The following is a 20,300-nucleotide window of genomic DNA, read 5'->3' on the forward strand; positions in this document are numbered from 1 at the left end:
AAAAGAGGGGGTCTCAGGGTGGGACCTGGGTATACCATAATTCGCAAATATGATTGTGAACCTCCAGTCTATCCTGTATTCTAGTAGGAATGTGTTATTTGGTGATGCGGCTGATTAATAAATGTCAAGCCTTGTGCACTGGGTGACGTCTTTTGGCTGTTTCATTTGGTTAAGCATCTTCAAGCAGGTTCTGTTGGTTTAGCTTGAATGACAAAGTGCACTGTGCTACAGGTTAAAATATCTATTGAGTACAAAAAGCTTGCAGTCTGCTGTGAGATATCCTAGAAGAGTTTGAAAACTATTTTGAGGACTTTTTTTTTTCTATACATGGGATAAAAAACAATCTACATCGAACAGACATCTCAACATAAGATTGGAAAACATGACATCTTTTGACGATGTTTTGGAGGAAATTGGACAGTTTGGCTTGTTTCAGAAGCAGTTATTTTTTCTCATGTGCTTTATCTCTGCCGTGTTTAGCCCAATATATGTGGGCATTGTATTTCTAGGATTTGTACCTGAATTCAGATGTAGTAATCCTGCAGCTAAAGAATTAAGTAGAAAATGTGGTTGGAATTTTGAAGAAGAAATGAATTATACGGTTATCCTTCCAGATGACTCTGTGGATCCCCTATACTTTAGCCAGTGTTTTGACTATGACACCAACTGGAACTGGACATCTCTCTCTTGCATAGACCCACTGAGGAATCTAACCTCATATAGTAATAACAACATGACGGTTACCAGCTGTACTAATGGTTGGGTGTATGATACTACGGGATCATCCATAGTAACAGAGGTAAGAAGTTTAGCTTGCATAGTTGCACAAATATCAATACCATGCTCTGATGCTGTCCATTAAAGGAGGCACTCTCCAGATTGCTATATATATATATATATATATATATAGCACTGCTATATAGGTTTGCAGAACATGAGTAACGTTTGGGTGCTGAATCTAAACCCTACTGAAGTCAATGGGAGCCCAATGTTAAAAACCTGTAATGCCTATTTCCTAGGCTAAAATGCAAGGGATTGTCAAACAAGTGGCATGGTGGCTGGGAACATGTACCAAAGCAAAACATTATTTTAAAAACTCGTTTTGGTGGGGAGCAACGATTTTAAGAAAACTTTAAGAGCAACATTCATAATGCAAAATTCCTTTAAATATTATGCCTGGGGATGCCCTTAGCGTGCCTGTGAAGTGGCACACCTGTATGATGTATACAACCTACTACAGCAAAACTGACATTTACAAAGAAAGAAAATGCTGTTTAAATTGCTGGTAAATGACAGCTTCTATCGCTTCATGGTCCATTCATTGCATAGTAATGCTGGGCAGTTCCTGTGCGATTCACATGCATTTCTGCACAGTGCGATTTCAGCTGAAATTGCACTACACCACACCAAACGTAGTACATGTACTACTTTTGGAAATGCACTGTAATTGGATCACATAGTAATTTTGTACCATGCGAACTTGTGCAGGCAAACTTGTAATGTTTGCGGCCTGCGTTTGGAGTGTTGTTTACTTTGCACTGACACCTACTGCAGATCGCAAGGGCAGTGCGATTGAAATGAGGTGTGGGAAAGCCGCACAGAACGCAGGTTTCCCGCATGGCATTCTTGTGTGAACAGGACCTTAATCTTGCTTATTGGTAAACAAATGGTAGGGGATTCCATTCATCTTTACCAGACTCTTATCATAAATGAATGTCTGGTATAGATGTTAATGGGGGACCCCAGGAAAAGAGGTGGGGGTGAGCATGTGCTCCCTCCTCCTGAACTATGCCAGGTCAAATACCCTCAACATGCAGTGTACCTTGCCAGGGGACTTTGCCCTAGCAAAGCATCTTGTTCCCATGTTGATGAAGACAAAGGCCCCTTCCTCATAAACCTGGCTTGGTAGTTGTTGAAGTCTGTGGGCAGGGGGCTTATTAGTCAAAAGCTGGAGGCGATTTTTAACAATAATAGACAAAAAATGTGTTATGTTTCGCTCTGTTCTGTTTCGTATTAAAAAAAATGAGTATTTCATAATTCATGTCCAAAATTTAATTTGGATTTTTACGAAATATGAATTTTCGTTAGATTCGTAAACTTTCGTTAAAATAACGAAAGTTCATTATTATGAATTTATCATTATGAGTGGCTCCCACCATCCCTGTGCTGTGTTGACTTCCTGGGTTTTTAACCTTTAGTTTTGTTAACTTTTCGTAAGAATAACGAAAGTTCGTTATGATGAATTTATCATTATGAGGGGTTCCCACCATCCCTGTGCTGTGCTGACTTCCTGGGGTTTTAACTTTTAGGTTTAACTTTTCGTAACAATTACGAATTTTCATTATGAATTTGGATCCGAAATTCGTAAACTAAATTTGGTATTTCTTACAGAATTCGTATGCATAAGAATTTTTGATTCATACAAAACAAATTGCACATGTCTAAACAATAACGGTGCCTTCAGATTGCCCCCCTTTCCATTTGAATGAGTAAGGGGTACATAGTACTCCTACTCATTCACAAAAAAAAGTTAACCCCCCCCCAAAAAAAATACAAGTTCTTTCATTAAAAAAAACAAAAACCTCAGTAAATAAATGGGGCTGTCAATACCAACGAATACCATTAATTATGTTCAGGTTCTGCTGAACAAGCAAAAAGTACAGCATTCAGACAAATACCTGAACTGAGCTTTGAGCTCATCCCTCATTGCAAATGGAGTGGGACTTGCTAAACAATCTGCAAGAAGAGAATGAAGCACATGAAGCACATGCTTCCATAACAACATATCAGTGTGATGTAATTAGGTACTATAAATTAGGCAATTATAAAATGTAGCATTAATAGCCTTTTTCTGTACTTGAAGCATTATTAAAGCCAAAACTGTATGTTTTTCAACTTACCAATCATTAGACATGGTGGCTGCTTTCACCTGGTGATCTGGTCAGTAACACACCTCCTGTATTAGGCTACTTTCACTCGGACTTTCACACTGGGTGGCTTGAGAGGCATTTTACAGGTGCTATTTTTACCACAAAATTGCCTGTAAAGCGCCTCGCTGTGAAAGAGGTCTAATGCTCTGTACACACGGTCGGATTTTTTCAGACGTATTTTGTGCCAAACTTGTCTTGCATACACACAGTTGGACAAAGTTGTCGGAAAATCCGATCATTCTTAACGAGGTGACGTAAAACTGTAGTCTCTTAATTTATTCTGAGCATAGGTGGCACTTTGTCCGTTGGAATTTTCTACACACGATTGGAATTTAAATGATTGGATTTTGTCGTCGGAAAATTTTAGATCCTGCTCTCAAACTTTGTGTGTCAGAAAAAAAAAGTCAGATGGAGCCCACATACGATTGGAATTTCCGACAAAACACGATTTGATCGCACATTTTCCGTCGGAAATTCCGACTGTGTGTGCAGGGCATAAGAGTTATGAGCATCGTCAGTCTGGTGGGTGGGAAGAGTTAAGCCCCGTACACATGATCAGATTTTCCCACAGGAAATATTCGATGTCAGGCTGTTGGCGGAAAATCTCGAAATTTAACGAATATTTTCTTCTTTAATGGAAGAATAATGAAGCTGCTTTGCTGTTGATACTGATGGAGTTATTGCAAATTCATTTTTAAAGGCTTTTTTTTTCTAATGATATCAAGAATAATATTATTATGCTTTTTATTTTTTTATTTGGGCAAATTACCAAAACACCATTATCCCGTAGTTTTTAAGATCAAAACTACAACTATGTTGGTGTCCCTTGATAATTTTACATTGTATTTTTTAAAATGTAACTGCCTAATCCCAAGCTGTCATTTGAAGTAAAACATATAGCCAAGTATTCTTCTCCACAATTTTTTTTATTGTCAATTTCTAAGAAGCAACATATAGTTGAATTTGTATTAGGTCAGGTAGTCTGAACAATCTGGATATAAGGGCTCTTTCACACTACGGATCCGTTCAGGTCCGCCTGTCAGTTTTTCAGGCGGACCTGAACTGATGCTCCATAGAGGTCTATGGAGCGTCGGATGTCAGCTGACATCCATCCCGCTCTGATCCAAAAGTGTGACTGAGGAAAAACCTACTTTTCCATCTGTCATCGGATCAGATCGGGTGACGACGGACTCTGCGGTCCGTCATCATCCGATCTCCCATAGGGGAGAGCAGTGCTCTGACAGGTCCATCCCTGCACAGTATGCAGAGATGGACCTGTCATCTTCCTGCTCAGCAGGGATCGACGTAACAATCCCCGCTGAGCAAGCGGATGTCCATGGGGCGGATTATCACTGATCCGCCCCATGTGAAAAGCCCTTAGGCCGCGTACACACGCGCGGACTGTTCGCCCAACCTTGTTCGGCAAACAGTTTCGGCAAACAGTCCGCTCAAAATTTGCATGAGCGGACTTGCCCACACACGAGCGGACTGTTTCAGCGAACTGTTTGCCAAACAGTTCGCTCAACTTTTGAAATGAACGGACTCGCCCACGTAAGGCGGAGGCAAATCCGCCCATTTCGAGCGCGTGTACAGGTAGGCGGGGCCCGCGAAGGAGACGTCGCGGGCTCCGCCGCCTGGAATGGGCTTAAAGGGGAACCCCAACGCCGAAAAAAATCGGCGTGGGGGTTCCCCCAAAGTCCACACCAGACCCTTGTCCGAGCACGCTACCCGGCCGGCCAGGAAAGGGGGGCGAGCGAGCGCGCCCCCCCTCCTGAGCCGTACCAGGCCGCATGCCCTCAACATGGGGGGTGCCTTGGGGAAGGGGGGGCCGCGCGGCCCCCCCTACCCCAAAGCACCTTGTCCCCATGTTGATGAGGACAAGGGCCTCTTCCCGACAACCCTGGCCGTTGGTTGTCGGGGTCTGCGGGCGGGGGGCTTATCGGAATCCGGGAGCCACCTTTAAGAAGGCGGCCCCCGGATACCGGCCCCCCACCCTATGTGAATGAGTATGGGGTACAATGTACCCCTACCCATTCACCTGTGAAATAAAGTACAAAAAAAAACACAACACAGGGGAAAAAATATTTTATTGCACAGCTCCGGGGGTCTTCCGGGGTCTTCTCGCCGGACTCCTCCGCTATGTGTGTGTAGCTCTTTTACTAGCGGAGGAGTCCGGCTTTCTTCCTCCCCGCCGCCGGCCTCTTCTCCCGACTTCGGGGGTCTTGTCCCCCTCTTCGGTTCTTCTGCCGGGCCACCGCGCCTTCTTGTAGCTCTTTTACAGGCGGTGGCCCGGCAGACACAGACACAGACCTTGACCCGGTTCCTGGCCGGCCGGGTAGCGTGCTCGGACAAGGGTCTGGTGTGGACTTTGGGGGAACCCCCACGCCGATTTTTTTCGGCGTTGGGGTTCCCCTTTAAGCCCATTCCAGGCGGCGGAGCCCGCGACGTCTCCTTCGCGGGCCCCGCCTACCTGTACATGCGCTCGAAATGGGCGGACTTTCCGAGCGGGAACAGTCCGCTCATTTCGAAAGTACAGCGGACAGGCCCACACACGGGCGGACTGTTCGCTCAAACACAGTTTCAGCGGACAGTTTTTCGGAATTTCCGAAAAACCTTGTCCGTCCAACTGTCCGCTGAAACTGTCCGCTGAAAGCCCACACACGAACGGACTGTCCGCCCAAACACTGTTCAGCGGACAAGGTTGGGCGAACAGTCCGCCCGTGTGTACGCGGCCTTATAGTGATAAATTGCTGCTTTAATGCTGAACTCCAGGGATGATATATTTTACATACTTACATTGGGCCAGCTTGGCACGCATAGTTTGGCACAGCCGCCATTGAGAGAACACCTTGTATTTCTCTCAATGAAGCATTCTCTGATTGGATGAGGTAGAGAGGTGTATGTCACTGTTTCTCTTCTTCACCTTGTTCAATCAGAGAACATTCATTAAAGTGCAACAAAAAAAAGTTCTGCTAGATCACTTCATGCTGGCCCCTTTTGCAGGTATAGATTTGTATCAGAAGTGTCTATATTGTTTAAAATCCAGTAATACTCTGTCTCACCTGCTCTGCACTAAGGATGAGCTGAACACCCCCGGTTCAGTTCGCACCAGAACCTGCGAACAGACCTAAACTTCGTGTGAACTTTAGAACCCTATTAAAGTCTATGGGACTCGAACGTTCAAATCTAAAGTGCTAATTTTAAAGGCTAATATGCAAGTTATTGTCCTAAAAAGTGTTTGGGGACCTGGGTCCTTCCCCAGGGGACATGTATCAATGCAAAAAAAGTTTTAAAAATGTCAGTTTTTTCGGGAGCAGTGATTTTAAGAATGTTCAAAGTGAAACAATAAAAGTGTAATATTCCTTTAAATTTCGTACCTGGGGGGTGTCTATAGTATGCCTGTAAAGGGGCGCATGTTTCCCGTGCTTAGAACTGTCCCTGCACAAAGTGTCATTACTGCAGGAAAAAAAGTCATTTGAAAGCACTCGCAGCTATAATGAATTGTCGGCTCCCCGTAATACAGAGAACAGTCATTGAAAGTCATTGATAAAAAAAAAGCATGGGGTTCCCCCAAATTCAATTACCAGGCCCTTCAGGTCTGGTATGGATATTAAGGGGAACCCTGTGTCAAATAAAAAAAAATGATGTGGGGTTCCCCCTAAATATCCATACCAGAACCTTCAGGTCTGGTATGGATTTTAAGGGGAACTCCACGCCAAATTAAAAAAAAAATGGTGTGGAGTTCCCCCTAAAAATCCATACCAGACCCTTTATCTGAGCATGCAACCTGGCAGGCTGCAGGAAAAGAGGGGGGACGAGAGAGCGCCCCCCTCCTGAACCGTACCAGGCCACATGCCCTCAACATTGGGAGGATGCTTTGGGGGTCTGTGACCCCTCAAAGCACCTTGTCCCCATGTTGATGAGGACAAGGGCCTCATCCCCACAACCCTGGCCGGTGGTTGTGGGGGTCTGTGGGTGGGGGGCTTATCGGAATCTGGAAGCCCCCTTTAACAAGGGGACCCCCAGATCCCGCCCCCCCTGTTTGAAATGGTAAGGGGGTACAAAAATATCCCTACCATTTCACAAAGAAATCAAATGTAAAAGAATGTTAAAAAAGACACACACACCGTTGAAAAAGTCCTTCATTAAAAATAAAAAAATAAAAGATTTCAGTGGTGGTAATCCACTCTTGCTATCCAGCGATGGATGATCATCTCTCCGGGGTCCAGCAATGGCTGATCTGATCCAGTGACGGGTGATCGCCCCCCCCCCCCCCCCTCTGATGCAAGTGGGAAAGACTGGCTTCTTCAATTACCTCAAGTGCCCCTGCCACTGTTAAATGTTTTGTCTCATCCCTGTAAACTGAAACATCTGGAAGAAAGCTTATTCTTTTGAAAAACAACAGACTTACTGGCTGGATCACCAGGTGAAAATAGAAGAAAGAAAGCCTAAAAAAAAAGGATACAAATACAGCCATCATATCTAAGAAAAGTTAAGGTGCAATATAATAAATGTCTGCGTTTGGGTTTACTATCACCTATTATAATAAAAAATAAGGTTCCTCTGTATAAAAAAGTTATAATGTTATGTAATTTGTGTACCTCAAAAATTGATAAATCTATCTGGTAAAAATTTTTCTAAATCTATTTCAATATTTATACCATATGGCAGCACAGTGGTGTAGTGGTTAGCACTCTCACCTAGCAGCAATAGAGTCACTGGTTCAAATCCTGACCACGACACCATCTGCCTGTAGTTTGCATGTTCCCCCTGTGCTTGCGTGGGTTTCCTCCAGGTACTCCAGTTTCCTCCCACACTCCAAAGACATGCTGGTAGGTTAATTAGACCTTGTCTAAAAAAAAAAAATTGACCTTAATATGTGTATGTGTTTGTAAGCATGCCAGGACCTTGCAGGGTAAAAGGACAACACAAAGCTGCAGATGGTGGCAAGAAAAAGCACCCTGAGGCAATTCAGTTCGCATAGGTAGCGCTATACAATTCACTCACTCACTAGGTTCACAGCTATGCATGTGTGGTTGATGTTTTGAATACATTTTTCGTTTTTTGGGAAGTGTGGATGTTGCTAGGAGGAGGTGTCTGTTGTTTTGTAGGAAAACACAAAAAAAATGCATTTACATATGTTTTTCATGTATTTTTGGTTGCAACTCTATCAAAGTCAATAGAGGCAAAAAAGCACTGCACATTTCCAAAAAACACATTGCAGAAAACTGCATAGATGTGAATGGGACCCATAAAAAATAAGGTTAAATGGATTGTAGGGGGTTTCTGTGGATCTGCAAATGCACTAGAACAAATAGGTGTGAACCTAACCTTAATGTTTCTAACGTGTATATCCAGTGATTCTCATTTCTGCAAATATTTCAGTGATTCTCCTTTCTGACTCCATTGTCTTACTACCTTATCGATGCCATAAAAAACAAGCTACTAGAATCCTTAAAAAAGTTCTAAAATAATTTGAGACTCTATGTTTTCTAAAGCCTCTGTGGATGTTAATATAATGCTAATTAATGCTGTCCGAGAGTTTCCTAGTAATTCTGCCTAAGTACTGGAGGCCACAAGGGCACTTGTGTATTATAACATGAAATAAGCGTATCTATCTTATACTTCTTATGAGTGTAAGATACCCAGTCTTTTGATACAGCATTCATCACAGGGTTTAACAGACAGCATGAAGAAACATTGAAAAGTATAAGAAAATAGTGGCCCATATTACTTAAAGACACCACATTGGGACAAATACTACAAAGAAAACTGAAATTCATATACAGGAATGCCCCGGAATTAAGAACCAAAATCGTTCAAAACATTCCCAACCCCCTAAAAAGCAGTCACTTTCTTTTTGTTGATAGAATGTCCTACAGATGTAAACGGTGTTTACCATGTAGAATAACTAGATGTAATGAAAAAAAGAGGACCGAAATCTAATCAGAAGTATAAAATATATGAATGTATTTGTGATAGCACAAATGTTAACTATGTAGCACTCACCCCTGCAAGGGCTGCTGATTTTATCCCAAGTTCTTTGTTTTTTTTACTAGTATAGCAGCAGCCAGGCAAACGGTAACATTTACTCATCCAGCTTAGTAAACAGTCTAGGGCAGTGATGGCGAACCTTGGCACCCCAGATGTTTTGGAATTACATTTCCCATGATGCTCCAGTACACTGCAGAGTGCCAGAGCATCATGGGAAATGTAGTTCCAAAACATCTGGGGTGCCAAGCTTCGCCATCACTGGTCTAGGGGTTGCCTTTTAATGTTTATTGCAGATTAACTTGGATGGGGCTAAAGGAGCTGTGGAATACTCCAGAAACTGAACATTAATGAGAGATCACTCGTCTATTTTCAGCTACTTCCAAGGACAGTCCTTTCAGCAATAGAACAGAAAGTGGACAGCACTGGGACACCAAGTAATGTTCCAGGCCAGGCAAGCCTTAGTACTAGTGCGCCAGGGGTTAACAGCAAAAATAGGTCACTAGGATCCTTCACTTGGGTCTGTACTCACGGTGTCCCCAGATACTTGGATGCCTACCTCCAGACTCAGGGAGCAAGTCTCCTCAGTGAGTCTTCCAGGCTGGATCCCCAGTGGAACCCCTCTCTTAGCCTCAAAAGAGTTTTCAGAAGGATAAGCCCCCCAGCTAAGCACCTTGATGATTGCAAGCAGAATCTTCAGCTGGGCTGCTGCCCCTCAACTTCTGGAAAAGAACCCTGCTGTTTGAGGCTCCAAACTATTTATGTACTCTCCCAGCCTCCTTCTGAGCACCTTCACCCAGGGATTGGCTGGAACCACATAAATATTCAAAAAGTATGTAAAAAGTGTTATTGTCCCCGCGCTTATGGAAGAATGCACAGAAAGGAGAACTGCTCCCTCTACCAGTACAATCACCTGAGTGGAATGTAAAAGTAAATGTTTGAATAGGGAAAGGTAGAACTGGTGCTGTTCTAGGGTGCATTGTTACATGCCCCTGTTCAATTTTCATAAAGTCCCAATGCAATAGTTCAGAAATCAAATTAAAGTGTCTCGTGGACTTTTTATGTTTGCTGAGAATGGTGCATATATATATTTATTTCTTTGTGCATGATATTGATTTATATGAACTACACTGAGGCAACAGTTTGTAGAGCATCTGTCATCTGTTTAAGTTGGGGTTTACATATTGCTGCCCATGTGCATTGACAGTATCTGCACACATTTGGTTTACACTAAGCACAAGACACTTTAAATTGATTTCTGAACCATTGTATTGGGACTTTATGAATATCGTACAGGGGCATGTAACATTGCACCCTAGAACAGCGCCAGTTCTACCTTTTTCTATTCAAACATTCACATAACTATTCATTCTAATCATCTGATTCTCCCACCCACTATATTCTGAAAGCCTCCAAAAAATGGGGGAAGCAGTCAAGCCTGCAAACTGCAAAGCCCAAAACAGCACAAAGTAATCACAAGCCACTTTACTGATTACAGGAGAGCCCCTGTGGACTCCAGTATGTAGGAAACTTGAAGGAAACTCTCGATTCACATTAATAACACCCATAAAGGCTTCAGAAAACGCAGCGCCTCAAACCATTTTAGATTAGTTAAGGATAAGGATCCCAGTTGCTTGGTTTTATATGGCATAGATAAGGTAGCAAGACACTGGAGTAGGTTGAACATTAAAAAAGAGATTTCCAGAGACTTGTTAGATATATGCATTAGAAACATTAAATCTGTGGTATGAATACTGAAAAAGATTTAAACTGATTCATTACCAATTTCTGAGGTATGCAAATTACAGAACATTATATATACCTTTTAATACAGGGAAACCTTCTCTTTTATTATATATAAATTAACGTTCATTTGCCTTTAAATGAGAAGATAATACATACAACATTTTAGTCCTAGGCTATATAAATTATTTAAAATAAAAACATTTTCTCTGCATACATTTTATATACATAATTTTATCATTTTACATACATTTTACACTTTTTTTTTTTACACATTTTTAAGAAATTGCATTTATTATAAGGTAGAAAGGTCCATTGTCTAGTAGCGGTATGCATGCATACCACTAGATAGCACTGAATATTATTTTTTTTGCAAATTTGTTATGTTAACATTTTTTACAAATCTACAGTACAGCATGTACCAAAACTCCCCCCCCCCTCGAACTCCCCTCCCCCGTTACTTTTGCAGCATTTCAAACAATTGCAGAGTCACATTCCATGCTTGCAGCCCTTCCAATAAGGCATTATTTTACCCAAGGATCCATAATGCACCCTTTCATCACATAGTCAGATATTTATTTGGTCAACATTTCATGGATAATTTAGCAAGGTTGAAGAGCGCCTAAGCTAAAGCATCCCCCCACTGTGGCAGGTCAGATCAATGTGTCCTTGGCATCAAGCCATCATTGCCACACTTTTTACGATTTTTGTGGACAACCCCTACTTAAGTATGTTGCTTTGTAAAAGGGGAGCACTTTATTAATTATGTACTTCCAGTAGGACACTGAGGGTGGTTCAGGTTTATTCCAACACAGTTAAATAGCTTTACGTGCATAAAACAGAGAGAGAGAGAAATCATAGTTCTTTGAGCCCTACGTGGTGCCACCTCCTCCACCAGGCCCAGCAAACATACCGGGATTGTTAGAGGAATTGGTATTGATAAAGCAATTCTGGATAGTGCATGTAACCCCTGTCCAGAACTCCCATATCAGCTGGCACTACCAGAATATGTGATCAAAATCAGCATGGTTAGTCCTGCAGCACCAGCACCCTGCTGCACTAGTACCATAAATACCAGCTATCCTCGCTGGGGTATAATAGAACCTGTGCAGTATTTTAAATTGAATGAGCCTATCCCTAGACAATTATTTTAACCCCTTTTTTGTTTTTGTCTTTATGGTAAGTTTGTTACTCACGTGTATCGTTTTGTACTCTAGTCATGTGCCTCTTATGCCGCGTACACACGATCAAACTATCCGGCGGACCAGAGTCCGCCGGACAATCCGCCCGTGTGTGGGCTCAGGCGGACTTTTTTACCCAAAAGTCAGACGGACTTAGAAAGTTGTTTTGACTCAAAAACTGTCCGGCGGACAATACAGCTGTGTGTGTGCTAGTCAGCCGTACTTTTGAAATTAACTGACTTTCCCGCACGGATAAAAGTCATTTTGAGCACGGCTCCAGGTAGACGGGACTAGTGAAGGAAGTCAATGTCGCCGCCTTCGGCGGTGAGATTGACACATCGCTGGCCCCGTGACCTTGTATGGGCTTAAAGGGGAAGCCCTACGCCGCAAAAACGGCGTGGGGGTCCCCCCTAGGTCCATATCAGACCCATATCCGAGCACGCTACCTGGCCAGTCAGGAAAGGGAGTGGGGATGAGCAAGCACCCCCCCATCCTGAGCCGTACTAGGCCGCGTGCCCTCAACATGGGGGGGTGCTTTGGGGAAGGGAGGTCGTGCGGCCCCCCCACCCCAAAGCACCTTGTCCCCATGTTGATGAGGACAAGGGCCTCTCCCCGACAACCCTGGCCGTTGGTTGTCGGGGTCTGCAGGAGGGAGGCTTATCAGAATCCAGGAGCCCCCTTTAATAAGGGGGCCCCCAGATCCCGGCCCCCCACCCTATGTGAATGATTATGGGGTACAATGTACCCCTACCCATTCACCTTTGAAAAAAATGTAAATAAAACACAACACACAAGGGTTTAAAATAATTTATTGCACAGCTCTTCTTCCGTCTTGGGGGGTCTTCTCGCCAGAAGAAGACCCCCAAGCAGCAGCGATGAAGAAGAAAGCCGGGCTCCTCCGTTAGTAAAAGAGCTAGTAAAAGAGCAGAAGATAGCGGAGGAGTCCAGTGAGAAGACCCCCCCCCCAAGACGAAAGTAGACCCCTGGAGCTGTGCAATAAATTATTTTAAACCTTTGTGTGTTGTGTTTTATTAAATTTTTTTTCACAGGTGAATGGGTAGGGGTACATTGTACCCAATACTCATTCACATAGGGTGGGGGGCCGGTATCCGGGGGCCCCCTTATTAAAGGGGGCTCCCAGATTCTGATAAGCCCCCCACCCGCAGACCCCGACAACCAACAGCCAGGGTTGTCGGGAAGAGGTCCTTGTCCTCATCAACATGGGGACAAGGTGCTTTGGGGTGGGGGGGCCGTGCGCCCCCCTTCCCCAAAGCACCCCCCACGTTGAGGACACGCAACCTGGTAAGGCTCAGGAGGGGGGGCGCTCGCTCATCCCCACCCCCTTTCCTGACCGGCTGGGCTGCATGCTCGGATAAGGGTCTTATATGGACCTATGGGGGAACACCCACACCGTTTTTTCCCCTTTAAGTCCATACCAGGTGACGGGGCCAGCGACATGTCAATCTCGCCGCCGAGGGCGGCGACATTGACTTCCTTCGCTAGTCCCGGCTACCTGGAGCCACGTTCAAAATGAACGGACTTTCCTCCATGTGTGGGTAAGTCCGTTCATTTCAAAAGTACGGCGGACTCCCGCCATAGTCCGGCGGACATCCACCGGAAAAAGTCCAGTGTGTGAGCAGGTCCGCTCGTTCGGAAATTTGGCGGACTTTCCGGCGGTTTGTCCGCCAGACTAATCCCGCCAATTAGTCTGTGTGTACGCGGCATTAGTTAATATTTGTATATACAGTTGCAAAAAAAGTATGTGAACCCTTTTGGAATGATATGGATTTCTGCACAAATTGGTCATAAAATGTGATCTGATCTTCATCTAATTCACAACAATAGACAATCTGAAGTTTAGCCAAAAAAAAAATAATAATAATATCACATGACATAATTACTTCACTTACTTGTAATGAAGTATGTCTCATGTTGTGCTAGCAGCTGGATCCTGGAGAAATCTTCTGCAAGAATACCCCGTCCTCTTCCTGTCACTGATTTCTGGTGCTAAAATAGTTAAAACTTTGGGTCTTCAAGCAGAATAGCAGTAAAAATAGACCAATAGGCCCCCACATTACTCCTCTTCCACTGAGAAAAGTTCTTTCACTGATTATACACCATGTAACATGATCTCTGAATGGGGGGGGGCTGATCAGACACGCCCCCATGCATAGATAATGTTCTAAGCAGTGCAATAATTAAATAAACTTTTCATAATAAAGGAGGAGGAAGGGGGGCGAGTCACCATCAGACCATTTGTACTGCTGTTCTGCTGGAAGACACAAAGCTGTTAACCACTGCAGCACTGCAAGTACTGATACAGGAAGAGGATGGGCCTCCCTGTCGTGAAGATTTCTACAGGATCCAGCTGTTTGCACAGTTTGAAACATATGAGATCTGACTAAAGCTGTAGGGATAGTTTTTTTTCCAGCTTAACTTCCATTTAAAAGAGCTCTAGTGGGAGTATATTCTGTATAGTCCCAAAAAATCTAAAGCCCCGTACACACGAGAGGACTTATGTCCGACAGACTTCCGAAGGAGTTCCGTCGGAGTTCTGCCGGAGTTCCGACGGAGTTCTGACAGACTTTTCGGCGGAGCGGACTTGGCCACACACAATCACACTAAACTCCGACGGATTCGAACGTGATGACGTACGACTGGATTCGAATACGGAAGTTCATAGCCAGTAGCCAATAGCTGCCCTAGCGTCGGTTTTAGTCCGTCGGAATAGCATACACACGAGCGGAGTTTTCGAAGGGACCCGGGTCCGGCGGAGTTCCGTCGGGAAAATTTGAAGCATGTTCCATATTCTAAAGTCCTTCGGACTTTGGCGAGTCAAAAGTCCGTTGCAGCCCACACACGATCGAATAGTCTGACGGACTCAGTCCGTCGGACTTTGGACGTTGAAAAGTCCGCTCGTGTGTACGCGGCTTAATAAGCTGAAAAAGGATTGAGTCAGATTCAAACTTACATGCTACATACAGGACATTTAGAACAGAGTGCAGACTGTGATGCCAGCCAGTCAGATTCATCTTTTTACGTTCTAACCTTCAAAATAAAAAAGAGACTGTTGTTACTGGAAACCTGTCAGGACTGGGCTCAGCCCTTCCTTCTCTGAGCTGGCCACTCAGCTGTTGGCTAATTGCCAGCTCCTATCTTTCCACAGTTACTCAGCTGTTGATGATATCCTGCTCATAAGTTCTGCCTACTTAAGCCGTCCAGTCCAGAGGATCTCTGACTTCACCTTGGTCGACATCAAAGAAACTATCTCCTGTGATCCTGTTCAAGACTTGTTTTGCTGATATCCCTTCTGGCTCCAGATCCGGCTTGCTGTTCCACTACATTGATCCCTGACTTCTGGCTTGGCTGACTATCTGTTCCAGTGAACACCCCATAAACGCATAGGGCTCATAGAAGTGCAATAGGCAGGGCATGTTTCTGAACATTATAATTACTACTCACACTGCTATTAGAGATCAATATGCCAAGGATTGCAATAAAACTAACTTTTTTCTTTATTCAGTTTAATCTTGTGTGTGAGGACTCATGGAAGCTGGACCTTTTCCAGTCATTTGTGAATTTTGGATTCTTCCTTGGCTCTTTGTTCATCGGCTACATAGCAGACAGGTACAGGTCTACATGCCATGATATCTATTAAATATATTGTGAAAATAATACTTCTCTTTTTTTATATTTCAGGTCTTACTGTAACCGATTTCTTCTGTCCTCTAGAGAAGCTACCTTCATTAATAACTCTAATTTGTGTCTGCAGATTTGGTCGCAAACCGTGTCTTTTAATTTCTCTCTTCATCACTGCTATTTTTGGTGTTCTTGTGGCATTTGCTCCAACATATCCATGGTTGATTACCTTCCGCTTTATTCAGGGCTTAGTCAGCAAAGGTAGTTGGTTGTCAGGATATATTTTGGGTAAGTTATAAAATGTAACTAAAGATATGCTGTTTTTTAGCTGCCGTAATGCTAAAGAAGGGAAGGGTTTATCTTTGTCTAAATTGCTAGGTCAATTGTTTTGATGTGTAAAATCAAGTGTCTTGCAGATGGTGGAACTTAAAATCAGACTACAGTGGGATATGTTAAATCATTATTTCCTTGTTCATACTACCAAAATAGACAAATTACGAGCCTAAACTTGGTTGTACATACCTTTCAGTACATACCTTTCAGTACATTAGCACCATGGAAAATTTCTCCTCTGCAAATTGCCTAATGCTGCATATTCATCATGAATAAAAAAGGCACATAAACAAGATATTAAAAGATTTTGTAGGGGCATCTGAAAACACACACACATGTCAATGACAGTGAATGACAATAAAAATCTGACAGGGTTCTTAAGTTTTTCTTCATTTTTCCCATTTAAAAAAAAAAAAAGTTTTGAAATTACATACACTACACACACAACAACTTAAAGCTGATCTCCATTCAGAGAACTTTCATAATGTGTTTGGATCAAGCTGGTCCAAATTAACCATTTACTTCACTAACAGATGCAGTGGCTATGTGTGCTCTATAAACTGTATGTTGCCTCAGCCTCTGATTGGCAGAGGCAGGGATCATGACAGCATCCAGCTGCCTCTCCACCTTAGCCAATCAGAGGAAACCCTGTATTCATTCATAGAATACAATGCTTCCCCTGAGTGGCTGAGCAGCGTTCAGCCCAACTCAAATTTGTTCCAGGAGTGGAGGTGTCCATTTGTCATCTGCCTGCTCAGCGGGGATCAGCAGAGCAATCCCCTACTGAGAAAGCGGAATCCAAAAGACGGAGATGCCCGCGTGAAAGGGGCCTTAAGCTCTTGCAAATGTTTACCCATTCTGGGCCAGAACAGTTTTTATATTCAGCTTTAGGCTTATTAATTCAATAAATAATGTGTATCATTATATAAACTAACTTAAAGCGGAGGTCCACTCAAAAATGGAACTTCCACTTTAAGTGCAGGTGACCCCCTGACATGCCACATTTGGCATGTAATTTTTTTGGTGGGGGAGCGGATACCCTCTTTTTAGAGGCATCGGAAGGGAGATCACCTCTCTAATTTTCCTCCCTGCAATCTTTGGGGACGCCATGCTCAGTGCATACCCGGCTGTGGCTTCACAGTAAGAATGTCGGCACCTCGGAGAGGAGGGGGAGAGGAGCGGGGCTTCGTACGTCCACATCGCTGGATAATGGAATAGGTGAGTGTCCGATTATTAAAAGTCAGCAGCTACACTTTTTGTAGCTGCTGACTTTTATTTTATTTATTTTTTTGGCGGAACTTCGCTTTAAGATGTGTATTTATTTTTATTTATTTTTTTGCACAAAAGAAGTTTTTGGCAGCATTGTCTTCCAATAATTGTTTAATGTTTAAAAGTGAAAAATTGTAAACACACATTTTTATTTAAAACCAGTTGACCAGTGGTTATTTAAAATATAACTATTATAACTTACCATTACTTATATGTAGTGGCTGAATTTGTTTATATTTTTCAGGCTAAAAATATTTTTAGTAAGTAGAGAAATTGCCTGTTGACCTTGCCAGACATGCATTGTCTTTGTCACTTCTTGTGAGATGAAATGAAATAATGAAATAAAAAAAAATGTTCTGTTTCCTATGTAAACTACTAATCCCATCACCCCATGTAATAGAGATGAAAAAGTTTGAAGTTCAGCATTTGTGGCAACCATGGCTTAAAACAGCACTACTAAAATTATTAAAAAATTTTGTTTATAGTAAAAAAATAAAAATAAAATAATCAGGACAAAAAAGAAATCGCTAGCTAAGATGAGAAGGTAGCTAGGTAGAAGGAGTGAGTTAAAGTGATTCTTTATGTAAAAAATAAATATGGATGAACAGGCAGGATTTTTAATGCAGAAGAGACATGCATTAAAGTTACCTACAATGCCTTGAAAAAGTATTCATACCCCTTGAAATTTTCCACATTTTGTCATGTTACAACCAAAAACTTAAATGTATGTTATTGGAATTTTATGTGATAGACCAACACAAAGTGGCACATAATTGTGAAGTGGAAGGAAAATGATAAATGGGGTTCAGAATTTTTTACAAACAAATATGTGAAAAGTGTGGCATGCATTTGTATTCAGCTCCTCTGAGTCAATACTTTTGCTGCAATTACAGCTGCAAGTCTTTTTGGGTATGTCGCAACCAGCTTTGCACATCTAGAGAGTGACATTTTTGCCAATTCTTCTTTGCAAAATAGCTCAAGCTCTGTCAGATTGGATGGAGAGCATCTGTGAATAGTAATTTTCAAGTCCTGCCACTGATTCTGAATTGGATTTAGGTCTGGACTTTGACTAGGCCATTCTAGCACATGAATATGCTTTCCATAAACCGTTCCATTGTACCTCTGGCTGTATGTTTAGGGTCGTTGTCCTTCCACATGTTTGCTGTGTCCCCCACATGGCTTCTTGCAAACTACAAATGGGACTTCTTATGGCTTTCTTTCAAAATAGCTTTCTTCTTGCCTCTCTTCCATAAAGGCCAGATTTGTAGAGTGCACGACTAATAGTTGTCATGTGGACAGATTCTCCCACCTGAGCTGTGGATCTCTGCAGCTGCTCCAGAATTACCATGGGCCTCTTGGCTGCTTCTCAGAATAATGCTCTCCTTGCCTGGCCTGTCAGTTTAGATGGACGACCCATGTCTTGGTAGTTTTACAGTTGTGCCACACTCTTTCCATTTTCAAATGATGGATTGAACAATGCTCTGTGAGATGTTCAAAGCTTGAGATATTTTTTTTATAACCTAACCCTTCTTTACAGCGGCAGACATTGTGCAATCAAATGCTGCCACTGTGCCCATTAAATGCTGCCACTGTGCCCTCAAATGCTGCCACTGTGTTCAAATGCTGCCACTGTGCCATCAATTGCAGCCACTGTGCCATCAAATGCTGCCACTGTGTCCAAACGCAGCGCTTGTGCCCTCAAATGCTGCCACTGTGCCATCAAATGCAGCCACTGTGCCCATCAAGCGCTGCCACTGTGCCCATTAAATGCTGCCACTGTGCCCATTAAATGCTGCCACTGTGCCATCAAACCCTGCCAGTGTACCATCAAATGCTGCCAGTGTGCCCATCATATGCTGCCAGTGTGCCCATCATATGCTGCCAGTGTGCCCATCACATGCAGCCAGTGTGCCCATCTCATGCTGCCAGTCTGCCCATCACATGCTGCCAGTCTGCCCATCACATGCTGCCAATCTGCCCATCATATGCTGACACTCTGCTCACCCCCCGTGGATGGATCACGGGACACCCCGCTAAAACCACCCCCTGCGGATGGATAACGGGACACACCTGCCCGCTCACACACACCCCCCGTGGATGGATCGTGGGACACCACTGTACAGGAGGCACTTACCTTGGTAAGGTGTCCTCTTCTCTGGAGTCTCCTCTTCAGTGAGCTTCCTCCGCTCTGTCCCACTTCCGCCAAAGCGCTGAGCATCCAATAGGGATGCTTGGTGCTTTAGCCAATCAGGAAACAGGTCTCACTGACCTGCCTCCTGATTGGCGGGAAGGCAATGTGGTGTGAAAATAGCAAATATTCATTCGCTATGGTCACACAATTGGGTGGGATCAGGGTGCACTCTCTGCATTCTGAGCCCACTCTTTTTTGAAGCCTATTAGAGCCTCTGGCTCTAATCAGGTGCTTAAAAAAATACACCCCTCCTGCCCCCACCATAGGAGTCCACGCGTCCGACGTCCTGAAAGGAGCTGGACACATGGATAGGGAGGCGGCGCCCGTGCGCTCACAATGCACAGGCCGCCACTGCTTCTTTATAGTTCTGCCCAACTTTATCCCTGGCCTGTCTGGTGTGTTCCTTGGCCTTTGTGATGCTGTTTGTTCACTAAGGTTCTGTAACAGACCTCTGAGGGCTTCAAAGAACCGAGATTAAATGACACACAGGTGGACTCTATTTACTAATTAGGTGACTTCTGAAGGCGATTGGTTCCACTAGATTTTAGTTAGGGGTATCAGAGTAAAGGGGGCTGAATACAAATGCACCCCACACTTTTCAGATATTTATTTGTAAAAAATGTAAAAAAACATTTATCATTTTCCTTCCACTTCACAATTATGTGCCACTTTGTTCTGGTCTATCACATAAAATCCCAATAAAATACATTTAAGTTTTTGGTTGTAACATAACAAAATGTGGAACATTTAAAGGGGTAAAAATACTTTTTCAGGGCACTGTTCCTGCCTGTCCACCCCTGTACAGTGAGCTGCTCGGGTAGAAAATCAAAAATGCCAAAGTTGACTGAACTGAGAGGATGTGTGGGAGTGACTTCAGAATGGAAACCATATTGATTGATATTGATTGATACCTGGAAGCTGGCCGCTCAAAGATGTCAACAACTGGCAGTGACTTCCAGGATGCTGCATCGCTGGAAGGTGAGTATAGTTTCTCTGTAATAAGGGCTAATTGGAGTTCACAGG

At 43.4% G+C, this 20,300-nt stretch overlaps 1 protein-coding gene across 1 annotated transcript in view; it reads left to right on the forward strand.

Annotated features, from left to right (window-relative positions):
* The first annotated feature begins 206 nt into the window (after positions 1-206).
* LOC143987454 (solute carrier family 22 member 2-like) overlaps positions 207-20,300 on the forward strand; it is a 74,883-nt gene continuing 54,789 nt past the window's right edge. Inside the window, exons 1-3 of the mRNA XM_077486171.1 lie at positions 207-799; positions 15,369-15,472; positions 15,618-15,772. Coding sequence (XP_077342297.1) covers positions 383-799; positions 15,369-15,472; positions 15,618-15,772 — 676 coding nt within the window. The 5' untranslated portion in view covers positions 207-382. The remainder of the gene's footprint in view (positions 800-15,368; positions 15,473-15,617; positions 15,773-20,300) is intronic.

The sequence above is a fragment of the Lithobates pipiens genome, unplaced genomic scaffold, assembly GCF_037356315.1.
Source record: "Lithobates pipiens isolate NorthernLeopardFrog02 unplaced genomic scaffold, aLitPip1_a1.2 Scaffold_18, whole genome shotgun sequence".
Taxonomy (NCBI): Eukaryota; Metazoa; Chordata; class Amphibia; order Anura; family Ranidae; genus Lithobates; species Lithobates pipiens.